General features: G+C 37.0%; 2 protein-coding genes across 3 annotated transcripts in view; both read right to left on the minus strand.

Annotated features, from left to right (window-relative positions):
• The window catches only part of LOC106662103 (neurocalcin homolog), a 325,618-nt gene that overhangs the window by 8,042 nt on the left and 292,546 nt on the right, over positions 1-25,030 (minus strand). The window contains exons 2-3 of the mRNA XM_014385914.2: positions 237-354; positions 51-169 (exon numbers count right to left, since the gene is read on the minus strand). Of these exons, the coding sequence (XP_014241400.1) occupies positions 51-169; positions 237-306 (189 nt within the window). The 5' untranslated portion in view covers positions 307-354. The remainder of the gene's footprint in view (positions 1-50; positions 170-236; positions 355-25,030) is intronic.
• Positions 515-25,030, minus strand: part of LOC106662113 (neuronal calcium sensor 2) — a 316,486-nt gene continuing 291,970 nt past the window's right edge. For both annotated transcript variants that reach the window (XM_014385924.2, XM_014385933.2), the window contains 2 exons: positions 8,705-8,833; positions 515-2,647 (listed from right to left, as the gene is read on the minus strand). In XM_014385924.2, coding sequence (XP_014241410.1) covers positions 2,471-2,647; positions 8,705-8,833 — 306 coding nt within the window. In that variant the 3' untranslated portion in view covers positions 515-2,470. The remainder of the gene's footprint in view (positions 2,648-8,704; positions 8,834-25,030) is intronic.

The following is a 25,030-nucleotide window of genomic DNA, read 5'->3' on the forward strand; positions in this document are numbered from 1 at the left end:
TACAGTAAAATTGCATTGAGTAGCGTGTAAAAAGAGAAATGTAAAGCCACCTTTGATGCGTCCCCGTAAGGAAAGAAATTCCCGTATATTTTTTTGAATTCGTCGACGCTAAGATGTCCGCTAGGGCAGTCTTTCAAGAAGCCTTTGTACCATTCTTGTATCTCAGCGTCTGAAACGGATTAATTAACGATTAACACTAGTTTTAAGATTTTTTTTTTGGGGGGGGGGAAACATACCCGTGAATTCTGTGTTTTGTCTCAGGTCTTCTAACACTTCAGGTTTTAATTTACTGTTCTGCTTACCCATTGCAGCTTAGGTCTCAAAATTATTTTTACCTACTTACACTGAGATTATCTGAAATACAGAAATTATTAGAAATAAAAGAAATGACGAATAAATGATCAACTATGTAAATTGTAAGTTTTAACAGATAAATTGAAATATTAACCTTGTTTTTTTCTGCCAAGATAAAAAGTATTTTTTTTTCGAAAATAAAATTATATGGAATAAAATAAATAAAAAGCAATAATGTTATAAAATGCAAGTTAGTCAACGGTATGTGTTTTTATTTAGTATAGTCAAATACATATATCTGATAGCTATACTAAATAAATTCATACAACCTCAACATAAAATTAAATAAATTATAGTGGCTGATGGAGGAAATATCAATGTCTCATACATTTAAACATTCAAATCTTATTACGAGATTGCCATTGTTATACATTACAGTATACACATAACTTAAAATAAAAAGTATAGCACTTAACAAAACAATACACTTAAATTATAAATAACATATTTCTTAAGACTAAATTAAAATAGTTATGTATAGTATAAATTTACAATTTGTGCAGATAGAGAGACAGAGAAGTAGAAAAATATAAAATTGTGCCTTAACATCCCGTTAACCCACAGTAAGAGAAAATTGTCAATATTTTTTTTTTTAAAGTTTAATTTTTTTAGGGCTTTCTTATTGAGAGAAGAGAAAGCAGTTGTCTCATTTATTTTGACCCCATTAAAAGAAAGATTTCCAACCCCGAGTGATTCGATAGAAGCAACAATGAAATATATTTATTCTAAGAGCAAAGAGTGCAGATAACGCTTAAATATTTCCAATATGAAAAATTGTTAGACAATTTTAATTTATATAATTTCAATGGAGCTATAGTAATACTTTCGCTAATCATGGGGATTTAAACATCATTTTTGAAATATCATAAAATTCAAAAGCCCTTCCTTGAAATATACATCAAGGAAAAGGCAAATTTTTGAATTAATTAAAACAATCGATATTATATATAAACCCAGGTATTAAAAGCACTAATATTTCACCACTACAATGTTTCGTAATTAGTCGTAAATAAAATGACATTGAAACTGTCATTTGGAATGAACTAACATCCCCATGCTATGGGAGTACGAGTATGTTATAACCATAGAATAAAAATGCATTTTTTTTTAGAATTTCACATAATTTTTTTGTAGCTTGTTTTAATTTTATTACGTTTTTATTAATTTCAAAGGTGCCAAATTTAGTAAATAAAGGAATTAAACATTTCTATTTCCATCCTGTTATTCTTCAATTGCCAAAATTTATTTGTGTCCAGCACAAATGTCGTTTCAACATGTAAAAAGTAGGCAATTAATTGTTTTATGATGCCCGAAACCAGTATTAGAGATCCGTTAATATGTACATACACTGATTATTTAATAATTTGACATAAAAATTGGTAAAAATATTGAGCTGTACATTATGCGATGGGGTACACATTTGTCAAGTAAGTATAAAATATTCCTATTAGCTATAATTGTAAGGTAGAGATGTGCAACGTGAATAAAACAGCTAATGACAATTAAATTTTGAAATGCACATGTATATACAATTAACTGTAATCAGTTTCATTACGGCTTGAAACAACGTGTGGGTGCTATGATGAAATTTCAGTAAACGATACACTTTTTATTTACAAACACTGAAAATGAATACATACTGTATATACAGTGCATTTTAATTAACCCACTCCTTCTTGGTCCGATCTATTTGACAAATTCTCTCCAAATATTTTTCTAATTAAATTTATATACAGTTCAAAATCAATTGAACATACAATTACATCTCAATTACACAATGTAATATACAAAGTAATGGTGTGACAATAGTACATGTGTTATACATTTGTGCCCTCGAAGGGTCTTCGATCGACAATATACAGAGTATAATCCAAGGTAGACATCCTTGACGGTATCATCAATCGAGGGATGAAGGAAGTTGGTCTGAAATGAAGAATTGAATGTCTTTGGTCGAATGGGAGCCTCAAGCGTCAAGAGGTCACTCTGCGGGTAAACAAGTGCAGGTAGAAGTATAGATGTAGAGAGAAAGAGCAAAGGATAAGAGAGAAGACAGTGTTAGAGAGATCTCTAGAGGGAGGGGGGGTAAAGCAAATTAGCTGGTATCACATTAGCTGGACTAAGGAGCAAGCATTTTTGATAACTCCTCGTCCTGTAGGCAGCCTTTAAGGAACTCATCCTGAGTAAGCTGTCCGTCGTTATTTTCATCCATTTTAGCAAATATATTCTTAGCGCGTTCTTCCGCAGAATCGGCAGGCCGGTTTGATGAACAAGCACCCAGCATGTCGTAAATCGCCTGGAAAATAAATACAGTATTTTTTCAACTATGTTAATTTTGTAAAAATGGGTAAAACGACTATGAAAAGAACCGAATAATTAATCTTAGTTTAAAATTTAAAATGATCTGTTAAAAGTTATTGTGCCCTATAAATTTTAATCAAAGCTTTCACAAAACAACCTTGAAATTTTAATAAAAGAGCGTTTCATTTTTTATTAATATCTTTCTTCTGCAACAGTACAAAAGTAATCAGAATTTATAGGACATGGAAAAGAAAAGAAATTAACCCACATAACAATCAATTTATAAATAAAGCAAAAGCTAATAAAACACCCAAAACTGCAATAGAACATATACTCAAACCATTACCATCAGGAACTGAGAATTCATCTCAAAGTAGAAAGAAAGCATCTAGCAAGTTCGTCATACCAAAATCTTTGACAAAATAACAACCAAGGCTAAAACTCTTTCTGACTTATCAGACAAAACACTGGACTTTGAAAAACCTGTCAAAATAATTATTTAAAATAAATCTGACTGGAAAAAAAAAGGTATATGGAAAAAAAATGGTATATGGACGGTTCAAAGATGAGAAATCGAGCATGGGTATAAAATGGCTTAACTTTGAGCACCACATGGCCCTCAGCTCCAACTAAAACCATTTTTCAGGCTGAACTACTAGCCATAGAAACCTGTGCATATGAAATAAATAAAAAAAAAAAAAAAAAAAAATCTTAAAGCAGCAATAATTAATCTTTCAGATAAACAGTTCTAAAGGCTTTCCAAGCCTACGAGATTACCTCAAAACGTCTTTGGAACTGCCTCAATACCTTAAAAAAAGTATGGTGATTAGTGACCGTTAATCGATAATTACTCAGAAATTGTGAGATGCTCTATGAACAAATTTCAACTACATATGGACACGCAGCTAAAAGTATTCTGAAGGACATCACCAACAATGAGAAGAAACTCGCATCAGCTATCAACCAGAGAACTTTTTTGCTGAAATGAAGACAACACAAGGCCCTGAAGATGATCTCAATAAAGATCGAAATGTTGGCACGATAAAGAAAATGTTTTTCTGAAGCCTACATCACACCTGACCGCATCTCATGATTTCTGAATAATTACCTTAAAAAAACTTGAATTTTCAAATAGCCTAATGTTGGCTCCAGACATGTGGGATTCCATGCCGAGCAACAATATTCGGTGCTCGGCTGGTTAGGGATGGTTAGGGTTAAATGGGGTTAAATGCCTGGGTAGACTCGTACCCCATCCCTAAAAGGTCCGGGACTTGGTTGGCTCACGTGTCCTGCATAAACCTCTTGGACCTGTTCACAAACCCAAGATTTTGGACCATTTTATCTTGGGGAGTGATTTGGTGATGTCCTCTCCTTCAAAGATTTCAAATCTAGACCTAGCATACCTATCACACTCTGTGAGGTAGTGCCTTGCCATTTCTTCTTTTATTTTGCAAAAATGGCAAAAGGGATATGGTAGAATACCCATTACGGAGAGGTGTCTTCACAGTGGGCAGTGGCCCATCAGGCTACCTACCTATCAGCCTCCTAATTCCCATCCTTGAGTTAGAAAATAACCATTTTGATTCTGCTGGTTTGATCACCTTAACTAACTCTTTCGATTGCCTGTGTCCAGGGGACATATTCCATTCTTTAAGGAATTGTTTCATACCCCAGTTTTTAATACTCTCTTTCGCTGTGCTCATAGAGTGAGGTAATACCGGTTGTGGCCCGACAAATGCAGTATTAGAACCTTCTTTGGCCATGCTATCCGCCTCTTCATTGCCATGGTGTCCTTTATGTGCTCGTATCCAAATAAGAGTTACCTTGTTCTCAAACCTGGAAGAAATCCTATTGATAAGATCTACAGTTTCCTCCACCAGTCTAGATGTTGATAAATCTTTTTGTAATGACCTAAGACTAGCCTGACTATCATAAAAAATTATTACTAATATCCTTGCCCTTAATTTTTCATAAGTGTTCCACAACACACATTAATGGCCCAGATTTCCGCCTGAAAAACGGAGGTGTTATTGCCAAAAGGGGAGGATATGCTGATACCTAATTTAGGTATATAGATTCCTGCACTGCTCCCTTTACCTTTGATAAGTGAACCATCTGGATAGCAGTCTATGTTATGATGGTCATCATCCACACTATAATTATATTCACAAGGAGTGACTACCTGAAAGTACTTTTTCCCTTTTTATCACTAACGCTTAATAATTGGCCGTTAACCTCACTCAATAGTTGTAGGATTTTCGAGTGACCTATGTTATTGCACTTATGATTCCAGCTGCCTTCGCTAAATAATCTGTAGGCAGCTGATTAGTGCTCTGACCTTAGCCTCTATGTGTAGAGGTGTGGTATTGGTTATGATTTCAAGTGCTAGGGTGGGTGTAGTTGAAACTGCTCCTGTCATCATCAAACAGCCTAATCTTTGAAATGGCCTTAATTTGTTACTATTCCCTTTATTTTCTAGACCTTTCCACCGTACTAAAGCTGCGAACAATAATCTAGGTAGAATAATTGCAGTATATAGCCATGGTTTGAGACCTCATGTTTTACCGACAATTGCACCATAGATGTGCCTTTCCTGTATATGTTATTATTATGACCTTTCCAATCAAGTTTCTTGTCAAGCGTCACACCAAGGAATTTGATTGAATCCACTAATTTTAATTCTATGCCCTGAAATTTAGGTTTTTAAAATTACCTAATGTTCTTCTCCTACTAAACATTATCAATTCCAGTTTAGTTGGATTAATTGATAAACCTTTATCACAACACCATTCAAATAGCAATCCCATGGCATCTTCCATCAGTAGTGAAAGAGTCAGGGGAACCCTACCTGTGAGCATTACCATCATCTGAAAATAATTGACTGTAGAAACCTGAATTATTCAGAAGTTCTATTAAACTGTTTACCGTAATTAACCATAAAAGAGGTGACAACCATTAATCAACATTGCTATTTATTTTTCAATAATAAACGATTCCTAACTAATACAGATGTATTAATGAAAGAACATCTGACAAGATAATCCAACAGAAATTGTTTATGTCGGTTTTTTTTTGCCTTATGATCTTTGCATATTAGCCATGACGAATTCTTATATATGTTGTTCAAATTGGGGGTTATTGGGAAAAAAGGGCCAGAGGCGACGGTGGGAATCCAACCCACGACCGTGGCGTGAGAGTCTCTCATGCTAACCACTCAGCTACCGCGGTCCCCAATTTTTTTGTCTCAAATCTTGACAATGTTTTTGTCGGTTAGGAATGGATTGGCCCAACATAACTGTCTTGGAGTTCCTCGATCTGTACCAAACTGAACCAATAATTTTGAACGGTTCTCTTCCGAATCACAAAAATCAGAATGAGATTTTTGATCGAAAGTAAGATGGGCAACAGTACTCTGTGACTGATTTGTGACTAATCACTACAAAAAACAGTAACTGCATTGCAGCAATGACAGTTTCACTATTATCCATCACAATTGGTAGTACATTGAGGATTTGCACGGCACTTGGCAAATACCTATTCCAGTATAGCATATACTTATATACTTTCCAGCAGATAGCAACATAAAAATAGCCCAATATGCCGATGACAAAGCAGTGCTGTCCCAAAGTATCACGCTCAGTGATGCAGAAACGAAGATGCAGAATTACTGCCAAAAAATTGATGATTGGGCATCCAAGTGGAAAGTTAAGCTGAATTCGACTAAGTCCAAACTCATTAACTTCACTTATACGAGACCTCAAGGCCCTCACATATAGTACTCGGTGGAACTAATGTACCTCAAGTGGACTCATATCAATACTTAGGGCTGCACTTGGACTCGCATCTCACCTGGAATAACCACATATCCTCATATGTAACGAGAATTTGTTTGCGTATTCGCAATATCAAACCAATTCTCTCTAGCAATTCTGTCCAAATTCAACTTAAGCGACTCCTTTATCTAAGCCTAATAAAACCAATTTGGTTTTATGGCTCGCCCATTTGGTGTTCTGCATCTCCTCGCAAATAAAAAGGATACAAACACTGCAGAACCGTGTATTACGGTTAATAACAAACGCGCCCTGGTTCGTAAGGAATGAACAGCTCCACCATGAAATATCGTTGACATCGGTAGAAGACGAACTAAAGAAGAGATACCCGATGCTGCTTGCCAAAGCTGACTCCCACCCGAATCCGGCAATTGCACAAATTCCAGCGAATATGCATCCACCCCGCCAACAAAGACGGCTAAAAAGAAAGCATCATACGGACTACAGATTGTAAATATGTGTTAATGTAAATAAGTGCTAGTGTAAACGTGCGCCTGACATATATGATTATAGATAAAAACAAAAAATTAGGTTAATTTATTTACTAATGAGATATTTATTTATCTCAAATTATTATACTCCAGTGAATTATTGTGTTGACTGCCATAGGGCCGGACCCACCCTCAAATGCCATGTTAATCACACTTTTTGAGTGTGTGTGTTGTATATCAGTATTTATTAGCAAAACATAATGTGTATGTACACAAGAGTTAAATAAAATAATAAAAAAAAAAAAAACGTATTCGCTGTTTTCACACAAACTGGCTGCTTGTTTGAACCCCGCACACTGTTTGATGAATGTCAAGATGAGCATCTCAAAACTTGGCGAATATTCGGCAGCAATCGGCATTCGGCGGATACCGCATGTCTGGAGCCATCTTAACGCTAAAGACCCAGGTCATGAGGGGATTAAAGCTAACAGGGCAGATATGTTTGCTAAAAAAAAGGAGCCTAGGAACAATCCATAGGCTTAAATCCATATTGTTTAACTACATTAAAAGAGAACTGGAAACTTTGGTTACTAAAAAACACGATAAATACTAGGAGCACGTGAGGCAAGAAAAACACTACTCATAAAAACAACCCAATGAGAGAAAGAGGAAATCCTACACAACAGGAAGGAATTAAAAACTCTTGCATATTTACAGTTAACACCATAAAAAAAATGGGACAGATGATCAATATTGATTATGTCTAGAAAAGACAGAAATGAAAATATTCCATGAAACTGCTAGGAAAAGGCTATGATATTTGGGAAAACCATTATTGAACCATGCACATCTTGTTACCATACACCTGAGAACAATACTTTATAAAAGAAAGTAATATTTTCCAAACAATCCATTAGCAGAGATCAGCGCAACAGATGAAACGGAACAAATCCTTATGACTCCCTATGAAAGAAAAAATAAAGCAAAAACACAAACATGCTTCAAAAGTTTCATGATGCAGGCAGCAGTTTCTTATCCGAAATGGTACCCTACGTTATGAACAATCGTGACAATTAAATATTAAATAGTAGTAGATTTGAGTTGCATTATTTATGAACAATGTATTGTCTTGTACCGGAGCTTGTATGACATTTGAATTCATAATTCCTACATTGAAAGGAAAATCATTATTCAAGCATATTAAATGCAAGCAGTAATTAGCAAGAAATTATGTAAGAATATTTCAAAAAGAAACATTTGTATTTTTCAATTTTATATTAATAAACATTTAGAAAACAATGAATGAGACTGAAATAAACGAGTTTTGATATTTCTTGATTTTTTTCCGCAGAATTGGCAAATATGGTCTGATTTTTATCAAATTCTCTTTATACGTTGTGTTAATTATCAAATGTTGAGAAAAATTGTATACGTCGGCTGAAAGTATTAACTCAATAATTTAAGAAAAAAGAGGAAGCAGGGGATCGAGGCCGAGAGAAATTGATTGCTGGCAATAATTAGGTTAGTACTGTCAACATCCATTTGTAGTGAAACGCTTGCTCCCTTGCCAATTACACGCCCTCAGAGAATTGGGAAGATTGGATAAGATATAAGAGTCATAAGAAGTCAAGAGAGCCATGTGAAAGCAGTCAAATAAATTAATAGATCTTTATTACTTCCGCTAGGAGGGAATTCGAAACAAAAGCTCCTTTTACCCTTTGATACCCAGTCTTAAATTAAATAAAATGACACATTGTAATTACGGCAAAATAATACATGGACATTTAATACCTGAACAATCTTCGTCATTTCCTGAATATCAATAACACCGTTTCCATCGACGTCGTACATTCTGAATGCCCATTTCAGTTTTTCTTCAGGCGTACCAGACGATGTGACGTCTATCGCCAAAAGGAACTCCTGTAACATAAAATAATAAATTGATTAGATTACTCATTTTCAATTACCACATAATGCAGAGCATTGGCTAAATAATAATTTCTGCTGGTGGACAAGGATGGAATAAATAAAGTGTAGTAAGAAGTAAGAGAAGTAGGGTGTGTAATATACTCCGTCATTTGAGAGATATTTTGTATTCTGTTCTGTTCCCATGAGTCCTAGTTCATCAAGAAACTTGATTTACTAGGCCTGGTGATTCAGTGGTTGAATTTCTTCTACGGTTGTACATCCGAAACACTTCCTCCTCTGGGAAAATGTAGTGCCACAGTGTGTTGGTGTCTCCTCTGCTTTTTTGCAGAACCTGCACAATCTTCTTCACATGCTCATTCAGTCTGCATTGTCCTGTCAAGGATTCTGTCAGGATTCAAAGTTTGTCCTGCTTCCTTTGATGTATTATGTTGTTCCTTTCCTTACAAAATTTGCTCGAAGTTCTTGGATTGTTTACGTCTAATAAGCAAATTCCACTGTTTCCTCATTTTAATTTAATCTTTTTGTCTGTGATACCCATTGACGGTGAGAATCCAGGGCCAATCAGCAGTATAGGAGCCCCTTTCTTTGAAGGATGTCTGCTCCCTTGTTGCCCTCTACATGCCCTGGGACTCAGAACTGAATTACATTATTTTGCATATCTATTCTGCTTAGCTTAGTCTTAAAAATTCAGCACCATCTTTGAACTAATAATATTTGAACTTAGCGCTTTGATGGCCGCTTGGCTATCTGATAAGATTACACTCTTTTTTTTATCCTTTGTTCAGATGGATCTCTCAATTGTGTGGATTTCAGCATAGATGCTGGTGCATTTTTCCAAAGGTTCTGAGTATTTTATTCCAGGACTGACTCCTGAATACATTCCTGAATTTTAGATCCATCCATGTTCTAGCAGATGGTGTCGTTCTCAACATAGGTTTTTTTCCCATCTTCCGATTCTTTTTTTCTTTTGGGATCTTAGATTTATTTGGAAATTTTGCTTGAACTCAAACAGCCTGTTTTGTTGTCTCTTGTAAAAATAGTTTTACAATGCAGTCAAATAGTCCTTCATTTTTCTTTTCTTTTCAAAAAATTAAGTGGAGAGACAAATAAAAAGAAAGAATGATTACAAAAATTAGGCCATTTTGTTGTCCATGGGGTTTTGACCTGCAACTTTACCCTTTTGGGGCTTATATTAACAAACATTTCTAAATTCTCTCTCTCTCTCTCTCTCTTCCTCTTTCTCCCCCTCACATAGTTAAGTTTTCCAAGAGAACTTTCGGCTTCTTGGGTTTATCTTGACAAACAATGTGATGATTACCCAATGTAAATGATGATGAAAATCAAATAGTAAATTATTTTAATTTTATTTTCAATAAATTAAGTGGAATGACAAATAAAAAGAAAGAATGACTAAAAAAAATATTTATATAAATTCGGCCATTTTTTTTGTCCAGGGGGTCTTGACCTGCAACCCTTTTGGAGCTTATACTAACTTTTTTGAATTCTCTTTTTTTTCTTTTTTAAACAAATTGTACCTTTTGCCCTCGTAGTTAATTTTTCCAAGAGAGATCCAACTTTAGGCTTCTTGGGTTTATCTTGACAAACAACGCGATGATTACCCAATGTAAATGATGATGAAAGTCAAATAGTAACTTATTTTAATTTTATTTTCAATAAATTAAGTGGAAAGACAAATAAAAAGAAAGAATGATTAAAAAAAATGTTTATATAAATTCGGCCTTTTGGTGTCCAAGAGGTCTAGACCTCCAACTTTCCCTTTTGGAGCTTATATTGGCAAACTTTTTTAAATTCTCTCTCTCCCCCCCCCCCTCGTAGTTAATTTTTCCAAGGGAGACCCAACTTCTTGCTTTTTGTATTTTGACATACAATCTGACGATTACCCAATGTAAATGATAAAGTAGAATGCGGTGATATAGTACTTTATTTTTATTTCCAATAAATTAAGTGGAAAGACAAATAAAAAGAAAGAAGGACTAAAACAATATTTATACAAATTCGGCCATTTTTTTTGTCCAGGGGGTCTTGACCTGCAACCCTTTTGGAGCTTATACTAACTTTTTTGAATTCTCTTTTTTTTCTTTTTTAAACAAATTGTACCTTTTGCCCTCGTAGTTAATTTTTCCAAGAGAGATCCAACTTTAGGCTTCTTGGGTTTATCTTGACAAACAACGCGATGATTACCCAATGTAAATGATGATGTAGAATGCCGTGAAATAGTACTTTATTTTTATTTTCTTTCCAATAAATTAAGTGGAAAAAAAGAATGACAACATTTTTTAAAACAAATTCGGAGATTTCATTTAGTCTAAAGTGGTCTTGACCTGCAACTACCATTCTGAGGCTTATATTGGCAAACTTCTGTTTAAAAACAAAATAAATCTATTTGTACGACGAAATCCTTAGTATTTTTTGGTAGTTTTACACAAACCCTAAATAAATTCTGTTGATCGGTAAAATTGCAAAACGAACACATCTACTACTCCTGCAATAAAAGTAATTAGCAAATGATTTTTTTAAAAAGCGAAATGTACCTTTCGCTCTCGTAGTTAATTTTTCCAAAAGAGGCCCAACTTTCGGCTTCTTGGTCTTATCTTGGCAAACAACGTGATGATTACCCAATATAAGATGATGTAGAATGCGGTGAAATAGTAATTTATTTCGATTTTCTTTCCAATAAATTAAGCGGAAAGAGAAATAAAAAGAAAGAAGGACTAAAAAACCATTTATACATATCGACCATTTTTTTTGTTGTCAAAGGGGTATTGACCTGCAACTTTACCCTTTTGGGGCTTATATTGGATTCTGAACTTTTTTTTAAACAATATAAATCGATTTGTATGACGAGATCTTTTAGTATTTTTTGGTAGTTTTATACAAACCCTAAATAAATTCTGTTGATTGTTAAAATTGAAAAACGAACACATCTACTACTCTTGTAATAAAACTAACTAGCAATTGAATTTTTTTTTAGCGAACTGTACCTTTTGCTCTCGGAGTTAATTTTTCCAAGGGAGGCCCAACTTTCGTCCTCTTGGGTGTATCTTGACAAACAACGTGATGAAACGGGGGAGAAACTTACACAATACATTTGGACGGAAAGTCCGGGGACGGACGATTATTCTCCAGAGGCCTCCGCCCTCACGACCTTAACTCCTCCGATTGAACTTTCCACCCATCTGGGATGGGGCTCGATATATTGTACATGAATATGGTGACAAATCGTGACTCGCCGGCTAATGGGTTTAAAAATAAATTCTTTCCTAAGACTGACGTTCTTTCCGACAATGGGATGAAAAGGCCGATTTTCAACAATGTGACCGCATTAATCATTTCTATTTCAGGTCGGAAACTAAGCGAAAAATAAAAAAATTATACCGAGAGGGTAATTTGAAATTGTTAATCGTGAAGTTAGGATGTAATTTACCAAACAAATAAGACAAAAACTAAAAGAAAACTAAAAAATAGAGCCGAATATAAGACAGCGCATAAGAACTTGAAAAAAAGAAGTAATAACAATCATATTGTCCACCAGTTTTATATACAGTTTTATTTTGAATGTAGACTAAAATGAAAATGTTCAATACACCTTTTTTCCTGAATAATATTTTCCTAGGAAAAAGTAATATTTGTACATTTACAAAATAAGAACCACTTCGGCAGTGCGATCGGGCCTTCTCTCTCGTTTATATTGATTAGAAGGGTCGGATGAAAGCCCTTAGGTTTAAGGTGCCTTAGGTTCCACGTGTTCGTGCACACCTGGGTATATTTTTTGTGTTATATAGGAGCAGCTCCTCCATTCACGCTAATAAATTACATCCAAACACCAAGCTTCATTCACACTGCCCCAGAGTACACATAGTTCAATAGTGAAGAAGCTCCTCCATTCACGCTAATAAATTACATCCACACACCAGGCTTCATTCACACTGCCCCAGAGTACACGTAGTTCCATAGGGAAGAAGCTCCTCCATTCAAGCTAATAAATTACATCCAAACACCAGGCTTCATTCACACAGCCCCACCCAGCGTACACGTACTTCCATGGAGAAGAAGCTCATCCATTCTCGCTAATAAATTACATCCACACACCAGGCTTCATTCAAACTGCCCCAGAATACACGTAGTTCCATGGGGAAGAAGCTCCTCCATTCAAGCTAATAAATTACATCCAAACACCAGGCTTCATTCACATAGCCCCACCCAGCGTACACGTAGTTCCATGGGGAAGAAGCTCCTCCATTCACGCTAATAAATTACATCCATACACCAGGCTTCATTCACACTGCCTCAAAGTACTCGATGTTCCCTGGGGAAGAAGCTACTCCATTTACGCTAAAAAGATACATCCACAAAGCAGACTTTTTCACCCTGTCGTAGAGTACTCGATGATTTTGGTGAAATAGGAGAAGCTCATCCATTCACGTTAATAAATTACATCCATATACAGGCTTCTTTAACCCGCCCCAAAAACTATATTTCCCTGTGGTAATAGGGGAAAAAGCTCCTCCATTCACGCTAATAAATGACATCTACACACCAGACTTTATTCACACTGACCCAGAGTACTTGGTATTCCTCGGCGTAATAAAAGAAGACGATCTTCTATTCTAATAAATTACATCCTCACACTAGACTTTATTCACACTATAATGTTTCCTTGGTTGTTATCAGAGATGTGGTCAAAGAAAGATATTTTTAATTATTCCTTTTATATAAGGTCTTGGTTGAGATGAAAAAGTTAGTGTCACGAGTGAGATTCGAATCCACGACCTTCCGGCTCAATACACTGCTGCTCTAACCACTTGAGCTATCGTACATTTTTCGTTTCAACCAAGACCTTACATAAAAAGTATAATTAATTAAAAATATCTTTCTTTGACCACATCCTTGATAACAATCAAGAGAATATTGTCTACATAAGTTGGTCGATAAATCTACAAAAACTTTATTCACAATGACCTTGAGTATTCAATGAACCTCGGAGTAATAGGAGAAGAAGCAATTCACGCTAAAAAATTACATCCACAGACTGGATTTAATTCTCTCTGCACCAGAGTACTCGTTTTTAGAGTAACAGGAAAAGAAGCTCATCCATTCACACTAATAAATTTCACCCACAGAAAAAGAAACTCCTCATTTTATGCTAATAAATTCATCCAGAGACCTGATTTTATTCTCACTCACCCAAAGTACTCGATGTTTTTGGAGTACTAGGAGAAGAAGCTCATCCATTCACGCTAATAAATTTCCTTCACAAATCAAACTTTATTCTTACTACCTCACAGTACTCGATATTCCCCAGGTCTAGGAGACGTAAAAAAATCAAATTTGAGTTGTGTTTGCAAATTGTCTTAAGGATCCAGCTGTGTTTACAAGTAAATCCTGTCAGCTATGCGGAAGTAGTAAATTTGCTATTTAAGGTGAAGGACATTTGCTTAAAATTAAAGTTGGTTGTGGCCTGCGAGACTGGGAACACATCTTTATACTGGGTCCTCACTGAAGATGGCACAAAGCAGATACGCGTAGACATCAAAAACCTGCGAGACGGGCACAGGGCCGGTCTGGGAACACATCTTTAACCGGCATACTGGGTCCTCACTGAAGATGGCACAAAGCAGAAACGCATAGACATCAAAAACCTGCGAGCCGGGCTCAGGGCCGGTTCAATATTTGCTAAGAATATTCAGACACGAGTCCATCTGCTCGTTTTTCCGAGCCGATTTGAATCTTCAAGGCGTTTTGTTTAGTACATTCTAGTATTTTATTTGTTTACATTTCGAAGTTTAAAGTGCTGCTAGGTTGCTTGATTTGATAATTATTTGAGCGTTGAGGTTTTCTGACATGTATTGATGTTTACGCATAGAAGGCTGTGGTATATTCATCACCCAGGGAGCAATATTGACCTATTGAGGTTACCGCACAGTACACACGAGACTGTTCGTTTTTGGTAATTTTCAGTGGTTTGAGTGATGGTTACATGATCATTTAGGATTTTCGACTTTTCAGATTTGTTAATGTTATCTGCGAGGGGTCTCCATGCTTCTCCCTTGGCCATTATTGGTAAAAAAAGTGTTGTTTTTGTTCTATCTTAGATAACCAAAAACTATGTAGTTATCAGGGATGTATTTTCATATATGCTCCGTATTTGATTGATGTTAATTAATTTTTCGCTTTTATTCGTCACATTCACTTATTTTTTTAAAGTAAATTTTCTCGAATTTCTGGCTTCTCGCTTTGATTAACTTCGTCGATTCCTCTCCAGGCGGCCCCGATAATTAAGTCCCTTGACCGTTAAGCAAATATTGAGTTTTGGTCGGCACCGATAGCGAGGATCATGCGACGAGAACCAGTTAATATTTGACGTAATTATCAAGTTTTCAATTACTCAATCCACCCCTTTAAGTCCGCTCAATCCACCTGTCCTATAATAAAATTTGAACCTTGTCGTGATTTAATCATAAAGCTGTTAAAATTCCTCTTGGATAAAGTAGTTTTCCATTGAACTTTAGATTAGTTGACAGCTAGTCAGTTGGGTTTTTGAAAAAAAAAAATTGGTTTTGTTTTTAACCCAAATGTTTAATGTCAATGTCGAAGTGCGAGTGTATCCGTCATGTTCTCTTGTTTGCTTTCCATTGATTTCCAGAACCGACTATGTAACAAAAATAGCCTAGGGCCCATTGGGTTAACAGGCATATTGAACCAAATCTGGCGTTTCGAACCGGTGGAAGAAAAAAAATTGTCATGCTTGCTCAAAATCAAGGTTGCTCAAAATACGATAAGGAAAACAAGCGATAACACTGTCACATTAGAATACGACCATCCGCAAACCAAGACCGTAAATAAATACTTTTTTGGTAATTCTTGGTCTCCATCCTGAACCGGCACTGGGTACAATGTGCTCACCGACTCGCAGACCCACGAACAATTTTAATCCTAAGTCCATTATATTTAGTTGTCTGATTGGCAAAATTAATTCTTTCAATTAATTAATCTTTTTATGCAAGGTATTGGTCGAAATGAAAAAGTGTCACGAGCGGGATTCGAACCCACGACCTTCGGCTCAATACGCACCAATACCACTTGAGCTATCGTGCTTTAATCCTAAGTCTAGTTTAAACTCAGGTCTACCTCATCCAACTGCATTTTTTCGATATGAAAAAGGAAAAATAATATAACTCACAAACTATCATTTACGGTCCTTAGTTTAAGAAAAATTTCTGGAAGCCGTGTAAACATAAACTCACTGGTAAACAAATTAAATCCTTTGCCATTTGACAAAGTTTTGATGACAAAAACTTCGCGAGGACAAAGAAAACAAGCAAAAACAATAAGTCACAGAATAATAAGACCATATCGCAAATCAAGGTCGCAAAAAATATTTTTTGGAACTTCCTGATCAATATGTTGACCCAGTGACGGTCCAGACCAAAACTCACGATCAACTTTAATTCTAAGTCTAGTTTAAACTCAGGTCTACTTTATACAGCTGCATTTTTTATATGAAAAAGGAAAAATAATACTCACAGATTATCATATTACGTTTAGCCTGAAGAGCCTGAAGAAAAATGCCTGGGAGCAGTGTAAACCCTTGTAAAAAAATTAATATCTTTGCCATTTGGCAAAATTTCAATGACAAAAACTTAGAACAAGGAAAAGAAGAGAAAACAGCCGGGATACGGAAAAACGAAAAAATAGGCGGAAAAAATGGTTTCTACACCACCACCATCACAAATAATGCTCGAAGTCAATTTTTAATTGTAAAGTTTATGTTGTTGTTTATTTAACATATGTATGCAAGGTTGTCTTTGTACAAACTGCAAAAAGGAGAAAAAATCTAAACAAATACGTTAGAAATAATTAGTCAAATGCGAAAAACAACGAGCATGATTTTCATGTAGGTAGATCAGAAATAAGGATTGAAAAAAGTCCATATGTGATTATTTTATTTTTATTAAAAACTTACTGCAACGTTTTTGTCGTGCAATGATATAAAGATTTAAAATATCTTCCAAGAGATTTTTGGTGTTTTCTTAATTCTCCCCAGATGTGAAGGATGAGAGGAGCTTTGGTCCAAAAGTAAGATAAGTAAACGCGGAAGGCCCATAATAGTTATTTATGCTAGAAGGAAAGTAATCTAACGTAAAAGAAGAAAAAAAGAGAGGATTGAGAAGGAGAACCCATTTATAAACAGAATCGCCGATAAAAAGAAACTGGATTTCGGTATCCGTTATCTTCAAACATAAAAAGATATGTTTACTTGACTAAGGTACATAAAGAATTGGCTTTGCTCAGATACACAATATGGAAAAAACCCGGTGGAATAATGGATTTAAACGTCTGTCAAATAATTCCAGAAACAAGCTGCAGACGAAAGAAGTTAATCGTGCAAGTTTGAAACAAAAATACCTTCTCGGGGTTAAGGGTAGCTCAATGTTTACCTACTGGAAATTCCACCGGGAGGAAAATTCATTTCGGCCGGCTTTGGGGAGGCCTGTTTAATATATTTCTCCCAACCCCGGCAAAGGTGAAATGGGCTTTTAGAAGGTTTCATCTAATGGTGATTTTCAACTTTTTTTCTCTCGTCCAAACTGTGGATTAGAAAATCCAAAGAAAACAGATTCACCGCATAAAGTGTCAATTGTTCATTCATCAAATTAAGAACAAAACAAGGGCCGTTTGTTTCTGCCAAGTGGTCCGCTGAATCTAGGTCATAGGTTCGAGAATGCATTACGTATATTTTAAAAACTTGTGTTAAACAAACAGTTCTTGATAAGTTATTCTTGGCTGTTTACAAGTTAATGAACTGTTACATTGATCAAAGATAACACGTCTGATAATAGTCTAAACTTGACGAACCGCTGACAAAATTTAAAATGTTTTCCATTTTGATTTAGTTCCAAATATGGACTATCGATAAGATAGACCATATTGTACATAGGCATAATATGTTTACTATGCTGACGCAATTAAACAGGCAGGGAAAGAAAAAGTTTGCCTTTTTCTCTATGTACGCTTACAGTCAAAGAATTTAAACACATAGTAATTTTTCTAGCGATTAAATTTGTTTTAAATTAATAAAGCCTTTAAAGAGTACCTTGGCCAATAAAGGAATTGAAAAGGGAGGCAAATATACATATCCTTCCACCCTTTCGATCTTCACTCGGCCATTCTAAAGATCCAAAAAGACCTAAACTCCATCAACGAATGGGCTCATAAAAATTCCCTAGTCCTCAATCCGTCCAAATCCGCCGCCATAATTATCGGGTCCAGGCAACTCCTCAATTCCCTCCCCAGCATCCCACCTCTCATGCTAAATAACCATCCCATCCCCTTCTGCTCTTCGGTTAAAAACCTAGGAGTAGTCTTTGACCAAAACCTTTCCTGGCATTCTCACATTTCCCAAATTTCCCGCCATTCCATTGCCTACCTCAGCCTGTTTCGTCGGTCCTGGCTTCTCTTATCTTTCTCCACCCGCAAACTCCCTGTATCTTCCCTTATACTTCCCTTCTTCGATTATAGCTGTTTGGCATAAGGTGGCCTCTCGGAGAGGGAGTTGCGCGATTGAAGCGTATTATGAATTGTTGCGTAAGATTTGTGTACGGCACCCCACGGGGATCCTGGGTATCGGGGTAGTATTCCCAACTTTCCTGGCTATTCCCCTCCTTCCGTGCACAGTATTTCCTAGGTTGCTTTCTTTTCCAGTCCATCCACACTCGTCGTCCTCCTTACATCATCCAATCCCTCCAATTCAACTCCTCACATCTCACTCGTAAGACCCGCTCATCCCCAATCGACCTTATCCTTCCGCGACAGACAACCCACACCTTCGAAAGATCCTTTCCCCTAAACTCTGGAACTCCCTTCCCTTTTATATTCATCACGCTGCCTCCTTTTCCTCCTTTAAATACCACCTGTGTAATCACCTCCTCTCCCTCCAAGCAGAGACCTCACGTTAACATTCGTTATTTTTGATTAATATTCTCGTAATTTTTTCTTCTGTCCTGCTTTATTGGTATACATTGTGCCAAGATTTCTATATTTTTTGTTTTTACTTTTAACTTCATAGAAGGAACTTCTTTTATTTATTTCATGTAAATTGGTCCTAGAATAAACTTATTTTTCTTCTTCTTCTTCAAATAAAAATATATAATTATGATTATATTAGTTTCCTCGCAACTTTTTAGAAATTCTTCTCGAGGGTGGCTTATCTTTATCTTTGGCTTTGGCTGCAGAGAATTCTTTTTCCATGCGATTGGCATCTAGGCGAATTTGGGATCCAACCCTCGGCGACGGCAGAGGTATTGGACGACATGCTACCTACGAAGGTACGAAGTTGTACCTTTGCCAAGTCATCATCTAGGTCGACAGTGGGTGGCTGGTAACTGATTCCGACCTTGAAACCGATAGGGAATCAATTGACGAACTGGATTTTTGAGGCATTTCACCATCTGATTCGCTGGCACAAAAAATTGAGAGTTTTTCGACAGTCAGTTGTTCATGGTATGCCTCTTCTTATGAAAGACCTGCAGGGAAGGTGAGAGGGACGCGAATTTTGGGGTAGAGGACCAAGTTAGCATAGTTCAGTAAGAAGATTGAGAGCACCATCAAATCCCAAAGATGCACTGATGGATGGCACAATTTACCGATGAGGACGGTTCAAGTACATGGAGTAGAGCGTACCATGTCCAAGTTATGGCGACGGAACTCGTAAATAGCTTCTGCCGACCAGGATTCCACAAAATTGGAGATTTCTTCGACGGATAATTGTTAGTGTACCTTTTCCGAAGGTTAGGAGGCAAGAGGAAAGTTGATTCTGTGGCAGGTGACCATGTTAGCACGGAATTTAATAACATCTGCATGGAGGGCACCATTAAATCTTATGATGAGAGATGGATCAATTTGACCGATGAGACGTCGGTTCAAGGTGGTGTTTGTAGAGCAATCAATATTCAAGTTACGGCGACAGATGTCATAAATTAGCTTTATTGTCGAACATGAATGCACTGATAGGTGATTTCTCCGACTGACGTTTTGGTATACCTTTCCGGAAGCGTTGATGTCAAGATGGATGTGGATTCTGTGGTGGGGACTAAGTCAGTTCGGAATTCAGTAAGATCTACGTTGAGGTTAGCATCAAAACTCAAGGAGGCAGTGACAGACGGCATAATGACCGATGAGACGGCGGTTCAAGTATAGCAATCAATATCAAAGTTTCGGCGTCATAAATAGCTTCTGTCGACCATGAATGTCAGAGAGAGTGTTCCAAAGAAGTGTGAGTTGAGGGAATGGAATGTACCATGTTGTACACATCATTTTCGTACGACATAGAGCAGGCCTTGTACTTTCCGTGTCTTCGGTTGCATTTTATCAACTGGTTGGATGGTTCAAAGCAATGGTGATTTCTCCGACTGACTTTTCGGAACCGTAGATGGTCAAGATGTACGTAGGTTCTGGGATAAGTTACCAAGTTATTTTTTTTATTGAATATACATTGAATGCACTGCCTCAAGGTGGCAGTGATTAGTGACAAAATTTCAGCGAAATTCAGTCCAAATTGTTGTAAGCAGGGTGTTCAATATTCAAATGCCACCACCAAAGGAATAAAAAAATCCTTGAAACTAGTGAAATCTGTATTTGTACAATAGGTCTCATCTTCTTCGGGGAAGTGTTCAAGGAGGAAACCTGTATGTCCTAGTACGAACTTCATTCAAAAAACTGCCATGGGGCGTGCTTTCCAGCTCTGGTTTGGAAAAATGCGTTGAAAGAGTCAGTCATTTTGAGTACAAACGTAAAAGACAAACCCGAGAAAAATTCTACTTTAACAACCCTAGGACTTTACAATCAAACTGTTCTCTCAACTCAATCTTCCGTAAGCATAAATTGTCTTAATTTATAAGACAAAAACAAGGTTGTAAATGTGGAAAAGTTATACCGTTTTTAAAATTTTATTCATGGAGGAAAAAATCCTTTCCTTAAAAATTCTCTCACTGTCGGACAATGCTAAACGTGCAACCAGTGGTCATAAAACGCAAGAAACAATTTTGTTGAGTGCTCCTGGCTAATTCGACCCTCTCAGTTTACCCTTTTCCCAATTTCACGCCGACTGCTCTCCCAGGTAAATTTAAAACTTTCGTTCATTTTTCATCTCTGAAGACGTTTTTTAAAAAATTTGTAATTACAAAAATTGATAATAAACTTGTTCGCTTATGAGATGTAAATGTTTTTTTTTCTTCTTTTATAAATGTCGCAAGGGTCTAAATGATCCAACGCCCGACTTGGCTGTGTCATAAGAATGAGGGACGATAAGGTTGCCAATGGCGTAAAATCTTCTCAAAGTGTATGACACTAACGCCCTTTAGATGACAATTTTATCGCTCTGATAAAAACGAAATTATTACCGCCGTCGAAAAAGGGCAGACACGGCGACGTGTGACGCATGCACACGTGCGATAATTTATTTTACGGCCGACTCTCGGTTTTTGACGAAATTGCCAGCGCGCGGATGCACATTTTCGATAAAATTCACCGAAGGTAGAGGACTCTAAGAGATACTTAATATTAACCGGCAATGATAAAAGTTAAAATATCGGAATGGCTTAGGTCGTTGGGCTTAAACGGCCCCGACATGGCACGATAACGCTACGAAGTCTTGTGAATTTCAAACGCTTGACTCGAAGTCACTTAAAAAAATTCAATTAATTAAGGTTTTTTAAGTTGAGATAAAAAAGTCAGTGTCACGAGCGGGATTCGAACTCACGACCTTCGGCTTGATACGCCACTACTGTACCACTTGAGCTATCGTGACACTGACTTTTTTATCTCAACTTAAACAACCTTAATTAATTGAATGTTATTAATTAGTCAAGCGGACCAACAAAAATAGTGAATTTAATTGATTAAAATGAAGTACACTTCACTAAAGCTCTCCGTGGCCATTTCATTTGTCGCCGATAATTCAATCCGACTACACATTTGAAAAATGGCAAAAAGGAGGGAAAATTCAAAAAGGTGGGGTTAAGATGGGAAGTTAGTGCCCGAGGGGATCTAGGTCACGATAGCTCAAGTGGTAGAGTAGCTGCGTATCAAGCCGAAGGTCGTGAGTTCGAATCCCGCTCGTGACACTGACTTTTTTTATCTCAACTTAAAAACCCTTAATTAATTGAATGTTATTAATTGGTCAAGCGGACCACGAAAAATAGTGAATTTAATTGATTAAAATGAAGTACACTTCACTAAAGCTCTCCGTGGCCATTTCATTTGTAGCCGAGAATCCAACCCGATTACACGACATTTGAAAAATGGCAAAAAGGAGGGAAAATTCAAAAAGGTGGGGTTAAGATGGGAAGTTAGTGCCCGAGGGGATCGAGGTCACGACAGCTGAAGTGGTAGAGCAGCTGCGTATTTAGCCGAAGGTCGTGGGTTCGAATCCGGCTCGTGACACTGACTTTTTTTCTCAACCAATACCTTACTTAAAGATTAATTAATGGAAATAAATAATATAATTTTTTTTTAACGAGTGTCGTCAAGCCCAACATCCTAACTTTACGCACGCATGCACGCGCACACACCTATTGTATGATTTTGTATTGTACGTTGTTCTGATGTACAAATGAGAGGCTAGCATTCTAGGATATAGACTTAGTTTTCATATAAAAGCACAGAGCCAATAACGGATCGAGAAAATGGGAGGCTGAAAAATATGCGTGAAAGACCAGAAAAATACCTCACTAGTAACAGGGCTATACTGATTTTTATATGTATAGAGTGTTTGTATTAATTTTTTTTGGAATGTATGTAATTTTATGTCAAATATAGTAAAATCAGAATGGAAAAACCACAGAGCTCGTAAAAATAGATATGACCCTGCCAAACTGTACCAGAAGAAGAAGAAGAAAAATAACTTTATTCTGGGACTGGTGTCCCCTAAGAATAATTTACATGAAATAAATAAAAGAAGTTCGTACTATGAAGTTAAAAGTAAAAAAAAAGATATAAATCTTGGCATAATGTATACCAATAAGGCAGGACAGAAGAAAAAATTACGAGAATATTAAACAAAAATAACAAATGTTAACGTGAGGTCTCTGCTTGGAGGGAGAGGAGGTGATTATACAGGTGTGATTTAAAGGAGGAATAGGAGGCAGCGTGACGAATAGAAAGGGGAAGGGAGTTCCAGAGTTTAGGGGCTCGGATCAGAAAGGATCTTTCGAAGGTATGGGTTGTATGTTGCGGAAGGATAAGGTCGATTGGGGATGAGCGGGTCTTACGAGTGAGATGTGAGGAGTTGAATTGGAGGGATTGGATGATGTAAGGAGGACGACGAGTGTGGATGGACTGGAAAAGAAAGCAACCTAGGAAATACTGTGCACGGAAGGAGGGGAATAGCCAGGAAAGTTGGGAATACAACCCCGATACCCAGGATCCCCGTGGGGTGCCGTACACAAATCTTACGCAACAATTCAAAATACGCTTCAAACGCGCGTTCTCCCTCTCTGAGAGACCACCGTATGCCAAACAGTTATAATCGAAGAAGGGAAGTATAAGGGAAGATACAAGGAGTTTGTGGTTGGAGAAAGGTAAGAGAAGCCAGGACCGACGAAATTGAGGGAGGCGATGGAATGGCGGGAAATTTGGGAAATGTGAGAATGCCAGGAAAGGTTTTGGTTAAAGACTACTCCTAGGTTTTTAACCGAAGAGCAGAAGGGGATGGGATGGTTATTTAGAATGAGAGGTGGGATGCTGGAGGGAATTGAGGAGTTGCCTGGACCCGATAATTATGGCGGTGGATTTGGACGGATTGAGGACTAGGGAATTTTTATGGTTAAGAAAGACGTCACTCCCTTCTCCTCGGAGGGAAAATACCATATTGTCAAGACTACATAGGTCATACAAGAATAACATACTGGCGCGCCTTCTGGCCGGTAAGCGACTGCATAGGAGCCCATATATTCAATTAGTGAAAAGAAGCTTTTTTAACCCAGCCCCGCGGAATATTGAGGGTGGGGTGAATGTGTGACGTCTGGAGAGTAAAAGTAAATTATTAGCGATGTAGTGGGTTTGACCACGCCCCGAGGATTATCGTGTACTCTGGTGGGATAGAACGTTACCAAAGTTCTATGTATTTTATGTGTATTGCATGTTTTGAGTACTCTGTAGTTGACAAACTTAGGTACAAATGAAAGGCTAGCATTTTAGGATATCGACTTAGTTTTCATATAGAATCATAGTCAGTAACAGATCGAGACGCTAAAAAAAAATGTGTGAAAGACCAGAAAAAAAACTAAAAAGCCGCAGAGGGCCGGCGATGACCTCAACTGTTCGTCCCCCATATTATTATTATTATTAAACTAATAATATGAATTATGAATAATAATCGAAACTAATGTAAGACAATAGCTGCATTAAAATTTATCACCTCTGGTTGAGGTCGGCGTTTCGGTCGACTTGAAACTTCACAAAAGGGCAAATTCGCGAGAGGCTGTAACGAGGTAACGACATAAAGCAGAATAACGACCCTTATTACCATCAAAAGACAAACACAAGCCTACTAACTCCGGTTTTGTTCAATGGGAAACGGTATAAAAGGACTAACACCAAAGGTACAAATCCCTGGGGTATCTCTTTATTTACCCATTACTTCATCCCCATAGAGGAAAAATATGACTAAAAAATACTGTATTTTCTTTTTGTATATTATTTTATAATACAACGTACAAAGATCAGCGAATAGCCGAATTTTTTTTATAATTCGGCGTAATCGACTGTATTTTAAAATTCTGAGCGGTGTGTATTTATCGAATTGGGGTTAAACATAATTACAACTTAAACCTGAGGCGTGAAGTCCAGAAGCGTTGAAATCTGCATACAAACTTAGTTTACCTCTTGGACTAAACTTGGCAACTCGGACGGACGGTTATCATGGCAATGCTAATAGAGGGATCGGAGAACCCTTTAAACCCTATTAATAGGGTCGGCGAGTTGGAGGTCTCTGCATTCGGAGCGTTTTAGGATTTCAACGGAGGGTTTCCAACCAACCGTTCTCCCGATGGCCCCAATTTGCAAAGTTCTGCGCTAATTCTGTTCATACTGAACAGTCGTGGTTAGTTTTTACAGAAAGGGACATGCATATAGTAAAAGATCCCGGAAATATCCATTGCAGCTCCATAA

This window comes from Cimex lectularius, unplaced genomic scaffold (assembly GCF_000648675.2).
Source record: "Cimex lectularius strain Harlan isolate CLEC.00 unplaced genomic scaffold, Clec_2.1 scaffold1, whole genome shotgun sequence".
NCBI classification, from domain to species: Eukaryota; Metazoa; Arthropoda; class Insecta; order Hemiptera; family Cimicidae; genus Cimex; species Cimex lectularius.